The sequence below is a fragment of the Zonotrichia albicollis genome, chromosome 2 (assembly GCF_047830755.1).
Source record: "Zonotrichia albicollis isolate bZonAlb1 chromosome 2, bZonAlb1.hap1, whole genome shotgun sequence".
NCBI classification, from domain to species: Eukaryota; Metazoa; Chordata; class Aves; order Passeriformes; family Passerellidae; genus Zonotrichia; species Zonotrichia albicollis.
In genome coordinates, this window is record NC_133820.1 from 87,282,084 (window position 1) to 87,301,910 (window position 19,827).

Here is a 19,827-nt window from a genome sequence, read left to right on the forward strand (position 1 = left end):
GGCAAAGGGGAGCACTTTAGAGCTGGAAATAGGCTGTTGACCACTGAGAAGTGCATATGGTCTGTGCGTCGTTCAGATGAAGGACTATGAAAGAAGCACATACACTCAGCTATGAGGAGTGGAAGGCATTGCCTAAGATGAACACAACTAATTTACATTTTTCTTCCTTGGGCCTGCCTTTCTGCCACAACTGAATTTTTCCCTTTGGCCTCTCATTCCATCATTTTTTCTGTTTTCAAAAGTACTGCATTGAGTAGTGAAAAGTAGCAGTTCAATGAATCTAAAAGGTCTTGACAGAGGCAACATGTTTTGAGGGGGTATAAAGTGATAATATAAATACTTCTTCCAAGAAGCATGAAAAAGCTGCTTGTAACAACAACAGTTTCTCAGTTCAGATGAAATGGGTGAAATCTTTGAGAACTATTAATGAGAAAGTAATTAGTTACTCAATAGCCCAATAATGTTATTAATTCATCATGTGTTGTGCCACATATGCTTACAAATGCAAAGAGAAGTAATAGTCAGACTAAGAAGTCACAATATTAGTAGTAAAATAAATCCTATTTGAGGAATATTATTTCTGACTATTAGACAGTTGAACACGCTCCTTCAATACAGTGGAGTATAAAAGCTACTTTTAAGTCTGAGATCACCTTTCTCAAAGACAGCAAATTACTCCTTGTACTTTTTTGAAAACAGATGTACATACAGAATAATTTTACTTTTTTTTTTCTTTCAGTAAATAAGCTCCACTTTTTAAAGAGTTAGTTATTCTTAGGGCACTTTCTTAAAGGCTGCAAATTGCAGTTACAGTATGGCAATCAGATGATCAATATATTTTATGCTTATATTTATCAAATGTTTTGGAATGTGTGTTCCTGGTGAAAAAAGTGAAAGAAAGCCCTATTTACACCACCAGGAAGAACTTCAGGTCTAATTTCACTGCTAAGAAACCGAAGAACACCATGAGTTTCTCTAGGGTAGTAATTTTTTTTTTCTTCTACCACAAGGAATAATATTTTGAGGGCACATACGAATGTTAAAGGAATTTATTTTTTACTCTAAATATGCTAAATGTTCCAAAAAAGTCTAGGTACATCTGGAACAAAAATATTTGCCTTTCAAGATTATTTGCTTCCTATCTTGGGGTAATGATTTGTTGCTTGATTATTTTTTTCTCCCTTGGATGCTTGGTTTGAAAAATTATGGTTGAAATGTATATTTTTTCTTCTCACTTTTTTCTCCTCCTCAAGAACTAACTTGTAATATATCACAGCTGTCATTATAATGAGAGAAAACATCATGATGCAGCAGAACTCAGTCAATTCAATTATATAGAAAATGCAGTGAAATTATTTTGATAGAAATGCACCTGCTGAGGCTGCCTGCTAGGCTAGTCCACAATTAGATACTGTGTAAAAAGTTATTAAAAAGTTCATTTAGACAATTTATCTCTCAAGTGTGTCTGGGGAATATTTCCCTGAAGAAATGGTCAAAACTCCAGAGAAATGTTTATTTCAAAAGTAAAGGTAAATTAGGCAGCCCTGTCCTAATATGGTGAAGATACACACTGTCTTAAAAAGAATTTCAAAGTTTTAAAAGATTTTGTTGATGGATGGGATCAAGCCACCCATGAGATATATAGCCTTGGTCCATAGGTCTGAGAAAAACATGAAACAATGAGGGTTTCTTAAGGAAAAAAAAATTATCTCTAATGAGCATTCCACTGGTTTTGGATTGCATTGGTAGTAATCACACAATAGCAAAAGACAAAAGAAGTTTACTGTAGAAAATGACCCAGAAGAAAGAGTGAAGGCATATTCTGCTTTCTCTGAAGAGCCATACTGCTAGCATTTTGGAGTCAGCTTCTCCACCCCAGGACTACCAGGAAGAATAGTATATTTCCCTCTGTGAATGGCTTTTGGATGCATCTCTCACTGTTGCTGGTTGGTTATGTCATATCAGCAACTGAGGCAATAGCATATTGAGCTGACATAAAGCAAAAGCTTTCCATACAAATACCCATACTTGCAATTAGTTTATCACACTTTGCCCATTCACCTCCCAGGAAAGGTAATAAATCACTTCTGGAGCTTACATCTTCATGACTGCTAGAATCATTAATCTGTGATTTTATTTTTTTTTTAGCAGCTTTTTATTTTGTGTACAAGTTTTGACAGTTTTGTGCTGTTTTTCTCCTAAACAAGAGTGATTGCTTTAATGACAGGATGCATTCTTACAGTTCATATTTTGAGTTTTAAAACTACTGATTGTTTTAATGATGTTTTATAAAATGGCCCTGTTTCAGTGGTGGTTCTCAGGAGTGTGAAAAAGACACATAAATCATCTTTAGTATGGTATTGTAAACCGCCTGATTTAAATGAATTTAAATATTGTCACTGTAAAAGGTGATTTGTTCCTTTGGTAGTTGTCTTAAATTTTCAAGAGTATTTATCCACGAACAAAATATCAGGAAAAAAAAAGATATTTTCTTAGTTTTGAAGAATGGCAGTTCATTTCTTAAAGCTGGACAGTAGATGGCTGTGACAGTGTTCACAGGGGTTTTTGGATGAGGGAAGAGATGAGGATCTGACTCCATGTTTCAGAAGGCTTGATTTATTATTTTATTATATATATTACATTAAAACTATACTAAAAGGAATAGAAGAAAGGATTTCATCAGAAGGCTAGCTAAGAATAGAAAAAGAAGGAATGATAACAAAAGCTTCTGTCTCTGCCAGAGTCCAAGCCAGCTGACTGTGATTGGCCATTAATTAGAAACAACTCTACGAAACCAATCACAGATCCACCTGTTGCATTCCACAGCAGCAGATAATCAATGTTTACATTTTGTTCCTGAGGCCTCACAGCTTCTCAGGAGGAAAAATCCTAAGGGAAGGATTTTCCATAAAACATGTCTACGACAGATGGCCAGTATGCTGTTAGCATTATTGCTTTAAAAAAGCATGTATAAAATCTAGCAAAAGATACCTACACAGAGCTGTTCAGCAACTTTACTCAAATTATACTAGCAATCAAAAAGGTTCTCATAGAAAACTTTCTACATGACATCTTTTCATCGAGTATATTGAATAAATGAATTAAAATATATTTATATATAGTAAAATTTTTATAGTTAACTTTTAGGTATACACTTAGCAAAAAATATTCTTTGTATGCTCTTTATGTAATAATAATTTTAATGTAATACCCGAAAGGAAGACAAAAGTCTGGAGAAACCATGTGGTATGCAGAGAAATCAAGAAAAAAAATCTTGAATTGATTTATTTAGAAAATTAAACTATGTGAGTAGAAGATGGAGTCTGGGTTCATACCTGCTGCTCTGAAAGGCTTCTCTGAAGAATTTGGGTTCCAATTCAAAACAAACATGGCAAGTATTTGAACACTACCTTTTTTGGTATTTTTTCCTCAGCTGTTGGCACAAAATAATAATGGGCCTGCAAAAACTAATGAACTTCATAGATTTTTGGTTTTGGGAGCTGCAGTTATATAAGAAAGTGTCATAATTTCTGGCATCTTAGAATGCCTATCATATGATGTATCTCAAACATTACCTGAGATTTGCAGATCATTCATATCTGCAAAATATCAGGACAAAATATTGTCCCATTTTCAAACACATATTTTATCAAATATTTTAGTTTACAATTGAAAATGAGAAATATCTGTCATTTAGTCTTGTTTTTTTAACAAACATGAAGGTGTACATAAGTGAAGAAGATTCAGAAATGCTAATGATGGGCCAAAAAGCCTTATTTTCACTTAGAAAAATAAGATATCACAGAATAATAGATTTAAAGAATCATTTAAGCTGGAAAATAGATTCAAGATCAAATTCAATCATTAACTCGTCGCTGCCAAGTCTACCAACAAGCCATGCCCACAAGGTCCCATATCTACCCATTTTTTAAATACCTCGAGGGAAGGTGACTCCACCACTTCTCTGGGCAGCCAGAAATGTTCCAACATTTTGCTGAAGAAATTTTTCCTCATGTTTAAGTAAACCTCCTCTGCTGCAGCTTGAGGCCATTTTCCCTCTTATCCGCCCTCATGCTATTGTGTATAAGTATAGAAGACATTCAAGTAACTGTCCATATACAAAGCTCAAAATTTTTTCTTCACAATGATGAAGGAGACCCAAACTGGCCAGTGAAAATAAATATGTAAACACTATTAATGATTAAATCATAGTTTCAATAATATGAATAAATCAATTAGACTTCATGGCTTTTTATAGCATAATATATGCCCTTGTGTTCATGAATAATTGATGTAAGCAACAACAACCATGACAAAAACAACAAACAAAGATAAATAATCCTGTAATATATGTTGGTTAATTCCCGAAAAGGTTAAGAACATCAAATTTTCAAATATCATGACCTGACTTTAATGACCCAGTAACAGGCTGACATTTGCAGTACCGTTTTTATGCAATAACACATCACATGCAAAGATCAGCAAGTGCAATGTAACTGCCTATCTCAAAGGAGAAAAATAAGTAATAATGGTACAAGAGAGGTTAATAACAGGTACAGGTCCAGCCTGGCTTTTATCAGTCTCCTTAGAAAACGAACTGGGAATTGCTGTCAACTTGATTGGAAAACGGAGAGGAGAAATAGATACATATGGGAGACATCAGTCAGAGTGGAGAAGACTGGTCTGTGTGAAGGTTGTTTGCAAGGTTACCTGGTCTGACGCAATGGAAAGATGGAATTTGCATCTCAAAGCTTTGTTCCTTTCTCAACATAGTGTCACATAAATTGTCCGCCCTGGGGTTTTAATTTCACAGATGTCTAAGCTCATTTAGAAATTAAAGTGCAATAATCTGTGATCCACACTGTAGCTCATCATTCTGTTTTTGTCTCAGGAAATGTTACATGGTGATTGTTTTGTTTACACATCAGAACCGTACTCAAAGTTATAGGCTTGGGGTTTGGGGTTTTTTGGTTTAATATATCTGTGCTTTTATGCAAAGGTTTGACCATTATCTATTTTTCCCTAATATTTCTGTTTTATTTTGGAGAGAAATTCAGATTTACTTTTTTTTCATGTTTTATAATCTGTGTGGTTTTTCAATCCCTAATGAGTATAGGTGGATGACAGATGCTTTATAAAGATTTTAATTATCTCCCTTTTTTTTTTTTTTTTTGTTAACAGGGATATTATCCTCTAAGGTATTGGCTCTCAGTTAAAGAAAAAAAATGTGTTTTACTGTTCAGTAGCTTCTTCAGCAGTTTAATTGTACTTTGAATCCTAGTAAAACAGTGTATTATTGATATACTGAAGGAAATTTTGTGATTAATTTTCATTTTACACTATGTTTATAGATTTCAATAAAAAATATGTACATGTTTATTCCAGACTGTGATTGGCAGGACTGAAGATAGAAATAAGCAAGCAATTCATCAGCAAAACTTTCATGAGCAAATACTAGCATGTAAGGCTACAACTGCAATCTCCCCACATTAGCAACATAATTTAAAAAAGAATTTAGAGATACAGTACTTTATATAGATATGCCAGTTCTAAAAATCCAATGAAATGAAGATCTAGAGTGCTGGAAACTATCCTGCCAAACAGGAGCCTTTCTTATGTAAAGCTACTTTGAACAACTCTCTTTCAGCTCTGGCACCACTTCATGGAGCAGACATGACCTCTCCCAGTAATCTGGTCTTCCATTCAGACTTCATAAACTGAAATTGCATCCCCAAAACATAATACAGGTCGTGGAACTCCATTACAGTGTTTAGTTGGCACACTTCAGTTCCTGCAGGGTTTCCTGTCTCAAGAGGTGCGCAAACAGACCTGATAATTGTACCACTCCAGGTCACCCTTTAATGTGTCCTTAGACCAAATGCCTTTTGCATGCTTTAATATGGTCTTAAAAATAGTGGAAAACAAAAAATTACAGCATTATCTATAAACATCCTAATTAGCAGTTTTCAACTGTGTCTGTTTGACCTTATTTCAATTTCCTTTCTTTCTCCTATCTGTTGTTTGTTGACAGCTGGCCAGACAATCTTGTTAGATCAGTGCAGTTGCAATAAACTACAATACTTATTCAAAGCAGCAGTGAAGAGCATTGTATTTATTACTGATATAAGGTTTAATTTTAAAACGTAAGGATAGAGTGAAAAAGAAAAAGGGGAGTTCTGACTAGATTTTTTTATAACCTTGCTATTGCTAGTAAATGTCTACACCACTCTTGCATATCTGCAAGTACAGTTTGTTTAATAGAACCTTTCCCTAAGAAAGAAGTATGGGTGGTATTTATGCCACTTACAGGATGACTATTATGAAATGCACCATATCAGAGGCAAATTGCCCCCAAGCCAGAGTATTCAGAGACCCCATGATTTCCCCAGTATATAACCTGGAAGTTCTGCAGTTTTGGTTGCTACAGCATAGCTGCAGGCAGGTAGGAGAGGAGTAATAGAAGCACTCCTGTATATTTTGTGGTTGATGTTTTACAAAGCAGTACCTAATTACCACTGAGAGTGGTATTCATCTCACTTTACTCCAGTCATCTGTATCTGATCTCATTACCCTTGAACATCTTTGCCAAGGAAAGGAATAAGCATTGCTAGGGCATATCTTATTCTCATACAGACATCTAGGGCTAATTTGAGGGCTTTAAAGGCATCTAAGATGCTTTAAGGAATCCAAAACTTAGCGTTTGGCAGATGTTTGAAACTGCTCTCCTGATGCTTCCAAAAGACCTCCAACCCCAATATTATAGGTACTGCGACAGAATTTTTCCCTTCTGGCACATCAGTGGAAGACCATGTGGGATATCCTAGCTCAAATTTCAGCAGACTTGTTTAGGCAATTTGACTGAGTCCTTGGAGCTGAAGTGCATAATTTCCTAGTTGAAAACACTTCTCTCCATTGTCTGAGGAAGGAGCCTGTGGAGTGAGCTTGGATGTGTATTTCATCCCATGAATCTTCCTTGGAAGCTGCAAAATGACCCTCCTTAACACTACTGGCCTTAGAGTTTACCTGGAGTATGCAACTTCTCAGTTACAGATTGTATCCCTCAGAGTTACCTTTGCATTTCTCCCTGACAGCTGATCAGGACTATAAGAGCATCAGGGGCTGGACTACAACAGGAACCCAAATAGGACCAAGTACTTGAAAACTTGTGCATGGAGTTTTATGAAGTGGTGATGTGATGGTTCAGAGGGATAGTGACAGTAAAGGGCTAGAAAATTGTAATCTTATTCAATGGGAAAAATAATACATGAGGCCACACCCTGATAGTAACTGATTTATAGGCTTTATTTTGAACACCTCAGTTTTCCCTTGACTGTACTGAGAACTATCAGACTCCTCAAAGCACAGTACTGTGTTAAAAAGGCTTTTAATAAAATTTGGAGCAATGGCTCCTGGAAGATATAGTGTTCTGCTATTAGAAATAGTGAAAGAAGATGGTGTCTCAGTGCTGTGAGTAATGAGCTTAACTTACACAGGATCCTCCTACAAACTGAAGAATTATTCTGTTTTCTTTCAAAAGATTTATTGCTTGTGGAGACAGAAGGCTCTCTGGGCATTAATGAAATATTGAGTACCATTTTTGTATTCTTTGGGTACTTATATTGACCACAACAGTAGAATTTACTGTAAACTGAATATTTCATTCTCCACTCGCAGTGGGCAGGCAGGCATTCAGCCATCCCCAGGAAAGCCTAGCTTCATCACACATCATGGTGAATTAGAAAAAAACCAATATCACTCAAAACTATCACTTCCTTTTTTCTTTTTACCCCATCATTATATGCTAAACATGGCACTATATGGTGTTAGATATTCCTTTCATAAGCTGGGATAAGATGCCCCAGCTCTGTCCCCTCCCAGTGTCCCCACACAGCCACAGATGGCTCACTGATGGAGTTAGGGTGAGGAGCAGAAAAGGCCCTGCCTGAGCAAGCACTGCTCAGCAACAGCTGAAACATCCCTGAGTTATCAACACTGTTTGCAACACAAATCAAAAGCAGCCCCATATCAGTTACTATGGAGAAAATTAGCTCTGTCCCACTCAAAACCAGCCTATGTAAAACAGAAAGATAATATTTCAAATATAGCATAGCACAGTCCTGAGAATGTGCTGCAGTTCATTTGGCAGGACCAGATAAAGATGCACTGCAGCATGTTGGAATACACATATTCATGTATTTTATTCAGCAAATGAATAAACAGAACTTGCTGTGACAGAAATGTACACTGTGGCACAGATGAGACCAGATTACCAGGATAGCATTTGTCTAAGTCTCTAATATAAAACTTGCATAAACTACTGAAGAATTGCTCTTTACAGGGAAGAATTACCCTGTATCAGAGTATGTATATGTACATTGTGTATATATTCTTCGGTATATACAGGGTATGTGCATGTGTTAGCTCTTGTTCCCACACAAGATCCCACATGGATCCTAATAGCATGACAAGTTTATCGCAGTTTGTTAACAGAAGCTTTCTATGATTAAGAACAACAACCATCAAAGGCATTAATTATAATTACCTCCATCGCTTATCCTTGCTTCCCCACAGTCTCCAGATTTCAAATTAACAAAAATTACAAAAGTTTCTACTTTTTAATTTTCAAGTACATTATGCAAGTTGACAATATTCCCTTCTTTCTTTTTCACACACTGTAATAGAGGTCTCTGCAAAGATACATTTTAAATGATGCCTACCAGCACTTCAAAGCCATCTCTTGCATGGTAGACCTAAGTTTAGCTTAATCAATGTTTGATGTAATGAAAATCTCTTGACAGAAGTTGATATGCTTAGAAATAAGTCTCTGATGCTTCATTATATATTCACAGAAAGGTGAAATTTGTAGTGATTATGCACACCTCTGAAATGTGTCTCATTGGATTAGCAGCTATAATTAGTATTCACTTTTATGAAAGTCAGCTTAATAATATTACTTTCCCTACCACAGGTAATATTCTTCTTGGTAATAATATTTTATTCCATGAGCAAAAAAATAGAAAATACCATTATTGTGCAGAATAGCATGTATTTTATTTAATTGATCTCTATTTTTAAAAGCCTATATTTTCTACCTACCCGAAAGTCTTTGCTGATCTGAATTAACTGTATGTATAAAAATACATTTTTCCCAACAACACCCTTAAAATGTTCAGGAAAACAGGCTTCCTGATGAGTAGGGAATCAGCTGGGACACTAGGGGCAGTCAAAGGCTACCTTATATTCCATTCATAATGCATTGGTTTTGTAGTGAAAATCTATTCACTACCTATACAGGTAGACTGGTAGTACCAGCTTTTTTTTAATTTATCTTTGTATCAAGCCCAATCTGAGGTAATAATTTGTATGTTTCAAAATGCGGTTTTACAGAAAGCCTGCAGAAATATGGTAAAAATACTTTGTGTGATGCAACCAGCCCAATGCTGCTCTCCACCATTGCCTTATTTGATGGTTCGTAGTTATTGTAGTTAACCAACCCAAGAAACAGTTCTTTTTGTTTCTCTTCAGTCCCTAATTATTTCAGTCAGTCTATACCATTGATGATTTTCATGCAATTACTGTTATTCATATGTCAGAAAGATCCAGTTATTCCTGTGAGAAGTTCCAGTCCTTCTCCATAGTGATGAGAATGTCACCAGCAGTCCTCATGAATATGGTTCTGGTCTTTGTGCCAAGGTTATTTAATCAAAAATGTTAAATGTCTTCAATCATAAGAATGATTGCTGGGAAACTTAACCAAACAATTCCCTGTAGGGAAAGGTTTGCATACCTATAGCACCCAGGTCTTCTTGACGTGTAATCTACCTGTTTAGACAGATCAAATGAAAGGAAGAAGAAAGCTGTTAGTACTCATATTTCTAATAAATCAGCAATAATAGATTTTTAATTAACTCTCACTATAGAATGAAAATTTGAGGCTGTAGTTAAATTATCCTTTAAAGAAAAATTTTCAGCATCATAAGTTCATTGTGTAGCAGAAATTAGGTGAAATCACAGAGAAATCCTGAGGGCTGTATGTGCTCTACAGGTTTCTACCTGTGCTGCTCAAGTGCAATGGAGAACCAGATCAGATACACAGTATTTAATTGCTATCTCAAATATGTTGTGCTTTTGTAGAGGAAATATTAGCTACACTCATTTCAATGTGAAAATAATTTATTGTCTTTTTCCAGGGTTCTCATCAAACAAGTTTGAATTCAAATCTACATGCTAGCAATGCTTTATAAACTTTTTGATTCATTATAGACCCCATACCAAAGTGTTCCCTTAAGTAAGATGATTGTATCTCTTACTGAAATTCCTAGATTAACTTCACTTTTGTGGCATTTTCCTGAAAACTCTATTAGAACAGGTCTTTTTCCTAGTCCCTTTACAGGCTTTCATCTTCTTGCACACCTTATACCTAATACAGTGCTATAAAATTATATCAACAATTAAGCTCTTATAAAAAGCAGCTACTATCATTTGTCCTACCGGTGAGTGTCATGACCCACAGGTAGGGGCTGTGGTGTTCCTTGTAAATTCTCATGAGGCTCAACAGAGAAATGTGTCTGGGAAATCTTATTTTATTTTACAGTCACCAAAACTTTGGCAACCAGCCCTCTATTTAGACTGAGAAGGTGCTGGCTAATAAGCCTGTAAATTCACACAGTAGACTTCCTCAGGTGACAGATAGAAAGCCCTTTGTTTTGCCCAGTACACTTCAATAAATTTTCAGCTCCCACCAGAAGCTCCTCACAGGTCAGGCTCACAAGCCACAACACACCCTCACACAAGCAGTGTACTCCCCACTCCCACAGCAGAGTTTGACATGGCATATGGAATGGAATATGATGGTTGTGCTTTACTTGGGCAAAGCAAGGAAAAAACCAAACAATAGCACCAGTCCTTAGATCCTACATTGGTGCTGCTTCCTGGATGATCCGGACCTGGATGATCCAGTGCTGGGGCAAACAATGAGATGAAAAAAGGAAAAGAGCAGAGAAGAGAGGAAAAAAGAGATGCCTGAGACACTAAACAGCAAGGAAGCATCTTTCTAATCTGTCTTTTTATAGTTAACCTGGTGCAGGCATCTTACATAAATTTGACTTTTCAGGTGTTATCTTGTATCTTGCACAGCCGGGCCTTCTCCAGGAAATTACTTGGGAGAATGGGAATGAGCACCAGTATCAAAGCACAGCAGGAAGCTGGATCAGAGCAGCTCTGCCCCACCTCCATGGGACCCTTCACTTTGGATCACCTCTCCTGTAGCAATGCTCAAAATGTTTGAGACAAATCATTCTGAAGTATGGTCCTCTACAGAAGGTTGCTGCATATTTACAAGGGTATATGAAATAAATAACTCTTGACAGAAAACAAGCTGTTTGTTTGATTGTTTAAAATAATTGCTTGGCCCTTTTGTCATATAAAGACCTGAGGATTTTTCAGTATCCATAGTCTTTGCAGGGTTTTAAGTGCCATTAGTCTCAGTGAACTTCTTGTTATTTATCTTCTTTATTATGTTCTGTCTTATTCTGTTTGCAAGTCACTCCATTGCACTGTATTTTTAGACTAAAAAAATTATAAATCTGTGTTTAATGCAAGTTGCCAAATAAGGATATGTATTTCTCCAATACATAAGCAGTTTAAAGTCTGCACAAAAAAGCAGTCTTGAAAGAGTAAATTTTCAAGTAACACTTATGAAATAACATTTAGGACAGTGTTTATCACTTTGGCTCCAACTCTAGAAATGCCCGTGCTCTGTGAACAAAAAAAAGATTTATGGAGCGCTTAATCATACTGAATTGAGAAATAGTTCTCTATCCCTTCTCTGTAAGGCATTTCTGGACCCCCTGCAACACCAATGTTCACCAAGGTGCATTTAGATTGCACATTAAAGTTTCCATATGGAAAAGCTCAGCTCTTACAATCTCTGTGAACAGCTTGTGTTACTCATCTCATTAGAAGCAAACAACTCTGAGATGGCCGAGTTGTGAAAACACTGGTATTTCACTATCAGGCACAGAGGACTCATTTCAGATTATCATTTTAGGCAGAGTTGAAGGGGGATCAGAATTTCAGTGCCTGATTCCTGCTATCACTTTTTAAATTGTAGTGGCTTCTTAATGTGCAACTGCAGTTTAATAAAATACACTAGGTAATTGCGTGACCACGTCATGTAACCGTTTCTTGTTGCACTGCATACGTTCAGTCAGTTAAAATAACTGAGCGGCAGAAAATATATTCGGTATTTACTCACAATAAGTACAGTAAAAATAAGATAAATCAATCCTTGTGTAAATCTGTCTGGTATTTTTCATTTCCAGAATCCAAAATGCCTCATTTTTTACATTTATGGTGTATCTTTTTAGCATATTAATTTAGATTTTTTTTCTGTCTTTAAGGCTTAAGCTTTTGTTTTCTGTCAAATGTTATTTATTCATATATCCTTATTAGTATGCAATAACTAACTGCCATAGAAAATTATATTAGCTGTCCTTTATAATAATTTGTTTCTAAATAGCTGTATAGTAGTGATGACTATATGATTTCATGTTCTGCCAGGACTGCTTTAGGAGTGGCAGAAATCCTACTCCTATCAGGAACTGTTGGCTATTGGAGACACTTGTCCTGCATGACTTCAAAGGATCACTGCACTACAAAATCAGTCAATGCCTGAGCAGTACATGATAGGAATATATATAGGGTTTGGGTTTTATAAATTTTATGTACAGCTTATTCATTAATGTCTATGAAGAGGTTTTTTTCTATTAAAATGTACAATGACATTTACAGGAAGCATGGATTGAATGTCCTCCTTTTATTTTTTTTTCATTTTACTGTTGCTTTCTGGTAAAGAACAAGCTATGGTGAAATTGACTTTCTGTCAGCTTAATAACTATTAATATATTGGATGCAGTGAAGCATCACCCTACATGATCCATCTTTAAAGGTAAAGTTGTTTTTCAGGAAGGTCACAATTTATTTATTCTCCATTCATTCTTTCATCTTTGAAGAGGAATCATTATATAAACATTGAGCACATTTGAGAATTTATAACAAAATTTTGTGTGTTCTTGGCTTAGAAGTTTAAACTGGTAAAATTAATAAAGCTTTCAGCAATATAGTGAGGCAATTTTTTAAAATTTTCTGTAGTGACTGATACTTTTACATATTTTTTCAATGTGGAATTTTTCAATTCAATTAAATAAGTCTATGGAGAGATCTAATGATGTGCTTATTTAATTATATTCTTTAACAATTATATTTAGTATCTCTAGATTTTCCCAAAGTAAAAGGGGTCTGAAATCTAACTTGGGTCAAGATTATTCAGTTGGCAATATAATAATACTCCCAGACAAATGTAATTACAAATTCTTAACCTTTTGGAACAGTTTCAGGAGTAAAATGTTTATTAGGCCTTCAGACTGATTGCAAGTCAAATGCATTCAAGGTTTCAAAAGGCAAGGTTCATCACAGTTTGACTCTCCCTAGGTCTGATGTAATCTAAATGATAGAAGAAGGAAAAGGACTATGACAGCAGGCTTTTGTGATATGTTTTGTAATTTAATTTTTCAAGTACCTTTATGAATCCATATCACAATTAATCCAAATTAAATTAATCCAAAAAGGTAGAAACAAACTTCAAGCTTGAATATAACAACAGTGTTGCCTTTGGCTGGAAGCCTTTAAATAAAATTTCCTGCAAGCTTCTATAAAAAAAATGACCATTATTGTTTAAATTTCTTGTTTTGAACTAATTATAATTAATCATGATCCAGTGTTCCAGGACATATGCAAGCATATGTAAAATGGTTTGAGAAAGGTGAAATATCTGATTTGTCCTTGCTGAGATGAGTTGAGCCAGTTGTGTTCATTTACTGGATTTAGGCAAAAAATTATATGTTGTCTTAACATCTTTCCACGGAAAACATGGCAATATTAATTTCTATTTTCTGCAGACTGAATGCAGTTATCCCACTTCTCTGGTTTCAAATCCAGCTCAGTTTTCATGTACAGCTGTTTACCATAAAATGCTTGTTAATGGGCAACTGATACTGCCCAGTGGATGAGAAGATTATTGAAAAGTGTGTTGCAAGAGAAAACAAAGTTTTCAAATAAAACTTGTTCTCTTGCTGTAGAATTCTGTAAGGTAAAATCTTTTTTTCCCCCATAACTTCCAAAGCATTTTAGAGTACCTTGGTTTAAGACTGTTAAGAGCTTTATTTAATTTCTTATGCTATTGAGCAGTTAGTCTTTAAGAATATTCTTTAGTAGGTAATTTAAAATACCTATGTTTTAACCAAGCAGGTCCTTCCCACAGTTTAGTAATACTTTATCACCACCACAGGAACTTCGGGGAAATAGCCATCAACAATTGCCTTAGAAAGAGTCATTCACTCTATATCTGGGTCTCACATCTCTGTTTTTCAATGGTATGTGCCTGCTCTGCACCAGGGTCAAACAGTGGAAGACTGCTTTCACTCCCACATGCAAACGAGAAGGGTGCAGCAGCTGCAGAGTTGCCTGTGCCTTTGGAAGTTGTTAGAATAATATTAACAATATCCAACACAGAGCAGTGAGCTGTAGAAATGAGTTTATTAGAAATGGTGAGGACAGTGACAGGAGTGTTTGCAGCATCTCTCCAGGGACCTGATTCAGCAGATAACATATAACCCTTATTTCTTGCCTGAGTGTAAGCATTTGAGCCTTTTCAGAGCAGCAGAGTAATATTTTATTTTAAATTTGCCTCAAAAGGGTAGGTGAGACAAAGGGCACTGGAAGCACTCTTGCTTGCTTGGCATGTGCTGGAGATGTGATATCAAAAGTCCAAAAGCTGCCTCTTCCAACACTCAGGAGAGTGTTCTAGCCTCACTCTTTTGCCATTCCTATTCTGTCTTCAGTAGTTTTAACTAGACTTTGCATCCAGGACTAAGAAACATGGCATTTTCCAACTAGAAGTAAGGTTCCCAGATATTCCCAGCCTGTTCATTATTGCAATGCTTCTTACACTGACTACTGTCTAATTTTCTGTAACAAATAGCAGTGCACTACTATCAAGAGTAGAAGTTGGAAATGTTTCATAAAACCTCGATTTTCACATCATACTTAGAGCTTATTAAGTGTGAAGGGACATGATTTAATAACTTCTTAATACTTTTACCACTGGTGTTTCTTTTTCTTAGTTACTGCAGTAATAACAAATGGTTTGCAGCAATTTAGTTAGGCAGACTTTTTCCTGTAAGCTTTGCTCACCAAACTTCATAGTTTTTCAGCACATGAAGAAAATATTGAAAAATATTTGATTATGATGTCTTATTTTGAGTGTTTTAAACCTAGATTCTGACTCCCTCTGTGTGCTTTTAGACTGCAAAAGTAATAGAGGGAAGACAAATGGCAATCTTTAATTTAGCAGTGAAAATTTGGTAGTGGTTCAATTTCGCCTTTTGATCAATCAATTCCATCTATCTGGGTTTTAATACTTCACACAATATAACCAATTGCTGAAACACCATATAGCTAATTGATGTATTATTTTTCATTCCTATATATTGTGTCTTCTCATATATTACTACACTTCATGGGGTTTTTCTTCAATACTTGTTCTAACTTTGAAAATTGTAAGAGCTTAAGTGTCTTCATTCTCTTCTTATATTGAGACAGTATTTTTAACCATTGTTTTAACCTGTTCAACCTTCTTATAGTTTTCTTTCCTCATCAGAACGCTTAATTTAGCAACTTATGACATTCATAACCTGTTTGCTTCTACTTCCAGATAACTTTATCTTTCCTGAAAGAGCAAAAATAAGTTTGTAATGCTGCCCCAGAAATTCTACCAAAAATCCTCAGATTTTGGACATTGATGAAATAGAAACTGCATACTAAACAGTTGTGAAAGAACAAGGAAGAAAAGAACATTTCTCATTTGTTAGCTTAAAGACAGAAAATATCAAACACAAAGAAAAAAAAAGATGTGTTTATATGAGATAAACAGAGCATACTGAGCTAAATAATGTTTGTACAAATAAACCAGTTTAAAGGGAATCAAAATAAAATATTAAAACCTGAAGTAGTGATACATTTATAAACAGTTTTATTTTCTTTCCTATAAAAGTTCCTATAAAGGAAACATATAGAAGTTGAAGTATAGGGTTTCCTCAATATATGATGTTAAAATATTTTTGAACATAAATTCCCATTCAGTCTGAACTCTAAGTATTTTCAGCTTGCCATCTAAATGGCTGATAAATATTTCTTCTCAAAGTCCTTCCTCCTTTTTTAGTGTCTAATTGACTTTTACTTTATGTTCCAAATAATGAAATAGCACATTAAGTGCAGTATGTCCAAACTTCTTACATTGCAATTTCCTTTGCACGAGATGCAATTCCCATGTGAGTTAACACCAAATACATACTAAATAAATCAAAGGCCTCATTTCCTCAGATGAAACTGCAAGATAACCATTAATGGTTCTGCAGAATTTTCATTGTAAACAAATGAGTTTCTCTTTTCATGTACCCTTCTTGCCACATCTTTATAGATGTCATAGCAATTATCAGTGTCCTGAATGCAGCTATTAAACTTTGTGATTGTTTTTCCATGTTTTTGAAGTCTCAGAAACACATATAAATCTATAGTGCTTGTTTGGCCTTAAAATAATGACTATCATATGTTCAGAACATGTCTAGTTAAAAAAAATGGGATGTTAAGGATTACCCTTTCTAAGATGAATTATCATGTATAAAAAGTGATCCTAGCTGCCCATCAATATTCTTCTGCCCAGCCCACAGAACTACACCAGGTTTATTTTACTTAATCTGGAAATTTTTCTCACTTCAGTTTAAGTTACAATTCTTTAGTAGGTAGAAATATTGCACTTTAATTCTAATGTAATTAGCTGCACTCTTCATCAGAAAAGTATTTCTCCAAGGCAAGGCTTCAGAGAGTAAATGAACTTGATTACACCTGAATTGCAGACAGAATCAACAACTTTAGTGGAAAATCCTGAGCACTGCTGCTGAAACCAAAGAGCACATTCCACAGGATCAACATGTTTAAAGACAGATTATGTTTTGAAAGTTTAACACATATTATATAAACCTTTGTCTTAATGTTTTAATACCCTATTTTTGTCTTTTGCAGTGCCTTTATGGTTAATTATCTTCTTACATTGTAAAATAGATATTTAAACTTCAGACTATCATAGAATGAGTACCTTTCATGAAAAGTGTTATTTCTTAAAAGATATTTTCTTTTTTTCTTTTCCTAAATGGAAAAAAAAAGTATTTTTTCCACTCCTGTTAAAGTTCTACATGAAAGTGATATATACTAAAAATGAATGTGCAATAAGAAAAGAAAGAAAAGATAAGTAAATAAAATAATAATTCTTTATTGATCAAATAGAAAAGTTCATTGGTGACCTGTTACATAGATTTGCTGGCCAAATGGTCAAAAAAAGTCAATGCTTTTCTTTCCAAAAGTGTAAGTCTTTTAGATATTAAGAAATTAATTGGTACTCGCTCCTGGGAACCCTTCTGTGGTTGGTTTCTCATGTTGTATGGATATTGGGCCTGTGAAAAGTGTTGCTTATTTCACTAACTCTCTTGGCTCTGTTTTATTTAAATTGGAATTCTCTTTGAACCCTGTTCCATGTTAAGTGATTTGAGTTACAAACAAGTCTGTGCAGCTGGATGGAGAGACGTGCATGCTAAGAGTGTGAGGGAATGTAAGGGCAATGTAAGGACACCTGGTTTGCAAGGCAGCTTGTGAATTTTTTAACTCACATTATAAAGAACCATGTGAAGTAATAAATTGAGCAGCCAGATGCACAAACTAAGTATCAGGATGAAACAGAGTCACTGGGAAAGTCCAGAGCTCTGACATCACTGACTGATAGGCCTTGGAAGGAGCCAACCAAAGCCTTGAGGATGTCCAGCCATTACTTTTTAACTGGTGAAAAGCAGTTTCATAAAAACCTGCCCTGGCATATGGGAAGGAGTTTGTTAGACTGAAGAAAACTTTTCAGTGGAATGCTTATGGGAAAGGCCAAAGGCAAAGTAAAGGGGAGGTTTAGCTAGACTGAGGACAATGAATATGGGAGGAGATGGGATAAAGATATCCACATGCATGAAACAAACTGCTGATTGATGCTCTTTTCTGGCCAAGACTGGCCTAATCACCACAGTTTGTCTTCTGCTTCCAACTTTTTTCCTGTGTGTGATAATAGAAAACTTCAAGCCAGATAGATGTTAAGTAGTCTAAGAGGTCTGACCTGTTATTATAACTGGTTATAATAACTAATTATAATATCAAGTAATCAGTGAAACACACAGTATGACTCTTGGGTCAGAAATCATTATGTCTTCAAAATAATTTTGATATTTATTGGTTGGAAGAGCCTCAAAATAGTTTCTAAAACTGAGCAGTGTTCACAATTTTTTTTTCATGTGTCTTAATTCTCTGCTTCATTGAAGTCCCATATACCCCCATTTCAATATCTGAGAGAATCAGACCTCACATGTCTAGAGCTGTTTCACAAGACCATCAGTTCCTTTTCTGTTCCTTCTGATTCTCTTCCTTTTATAACATCACAGTCCATGTAAGATACTGATTGTGAAAAATGTTAAATTAAATTTCAATCTTACATTCAACATACTGCCTTGTAACTGGGAAAATGGAGTTCCAAGGACTGTCATCAGAGCCCTCATGATACAGAGGATACACAAGAGGCAGCAGAGAGGAGTTTTCTTGAAAAGGAGGCTCACTGGGATTTGTGCTCTGAATTTTCAATTGGAAGTCTCTGAAACTCACTCCTATATTCAGATAGCTATGTTCCCTGACTCTTCTCTTTTTCATTGAAAAGGCAGTCTTTTGGTCCTTACATTGCCAAAATGTTGTGTAGTAGCTGTGGATACATCAGTTTTTCAAGAGCCTAAATCAGTTGGAAACTCCTGCTTTAGGATAGGGTGGAGTGATGGGAGTTGCCTCTTAATTTCTTGCTGAAGCCAAACTTCTTTGCATACAGGAAGTTCAGATCACAACATTCTGGAGAAAGCTTCATGAGACAACACATTTCTGCAGCTTGGAATTAGGACTTCTAGCTATGCCCTAAAAGACCTAATGTTTTCACCACTATTCTTTTGTGCATTTTATATAATTTAAATGTTAAAGAAGATATTAGTTTATAAACCTCTAAAATCATTCAGAGTTGTTAGTTTATGGCCACGATCCCAGTTTAACATTTTTGGATAATCATATATTCATCAAATTTTAATGGAAATAAAAAGAGCATAGTGCAAAAATAGAACAATTTAGACATTGCAATAACATAAGCTCTGTCTGAATGAATGATAACTCATTAATATCCAGTACACTTCTGCATATTACTAGGCTCAACAATGCAGTACAATCTTAAAATGAGCTCCAGAAGGGATAAATACATGTGATATATTATCAAAAACAGCAAGAAAGAGTTAACAAGTTAAAAATAGTGCAAAGAGACAGGTAATAAGTAATTTTCTAAGCTTTAAAATTAGAGATAGCTTGCAAAATTACACTTCTTACTTTACTTCTACAGCTTGTCCTAACAGCCGAAATATAGTGCCTAGGGAAACATGTAAACATGAAGAAAGTATCGCTCTGAAGAATTCTCTTTGCTCTGTCATTCTTTCTTATTGGTGGTAACTGCAGGGTCTTTTGACTTATGCCTCAATGAATATTTAAAAAAATTTTGGGCTAAAAAGGACCCATGAAATCCATATGTTGTTTTTTAAAATGGAGATTTTGAATTTAATTAAAAATATTTATTTTGAGATTGTGAAACTGTACAGG

At 35.2% G+C, this 19,827-nt stretch overlaps 1 protein-coding gene across 16 annotated transcripts in view; it reads left to right on the forward strand.

The window, feature by feature from the left end:
• Positions 1-19,827, forward strand: part of GPC5 (glypican 5) — a 610,346-nt gene that overhangs the window by 376,315 nt on the left and 214,204 nt on the right. Inside the window, exon 8 of one of the 16 annotated variants that reach the window (XM_074535597.1) lies at positions 11,114-11,283. The exons of the other annotated variants lie outside the window; for them this stretch is intronic. Within the exon in view, the coding sequence (XP_074391698.1) occupies positions 11,114-11,268 (155 nt within the window). The 3' untranslated portion in view covers positions 11,269-11,283. Of the gene's footprint in view, positions 1-11,113; positions 11,284-19,827 lie in introns of those variants that run through there. 16 annotated transcript variants of the gene reach the window in all.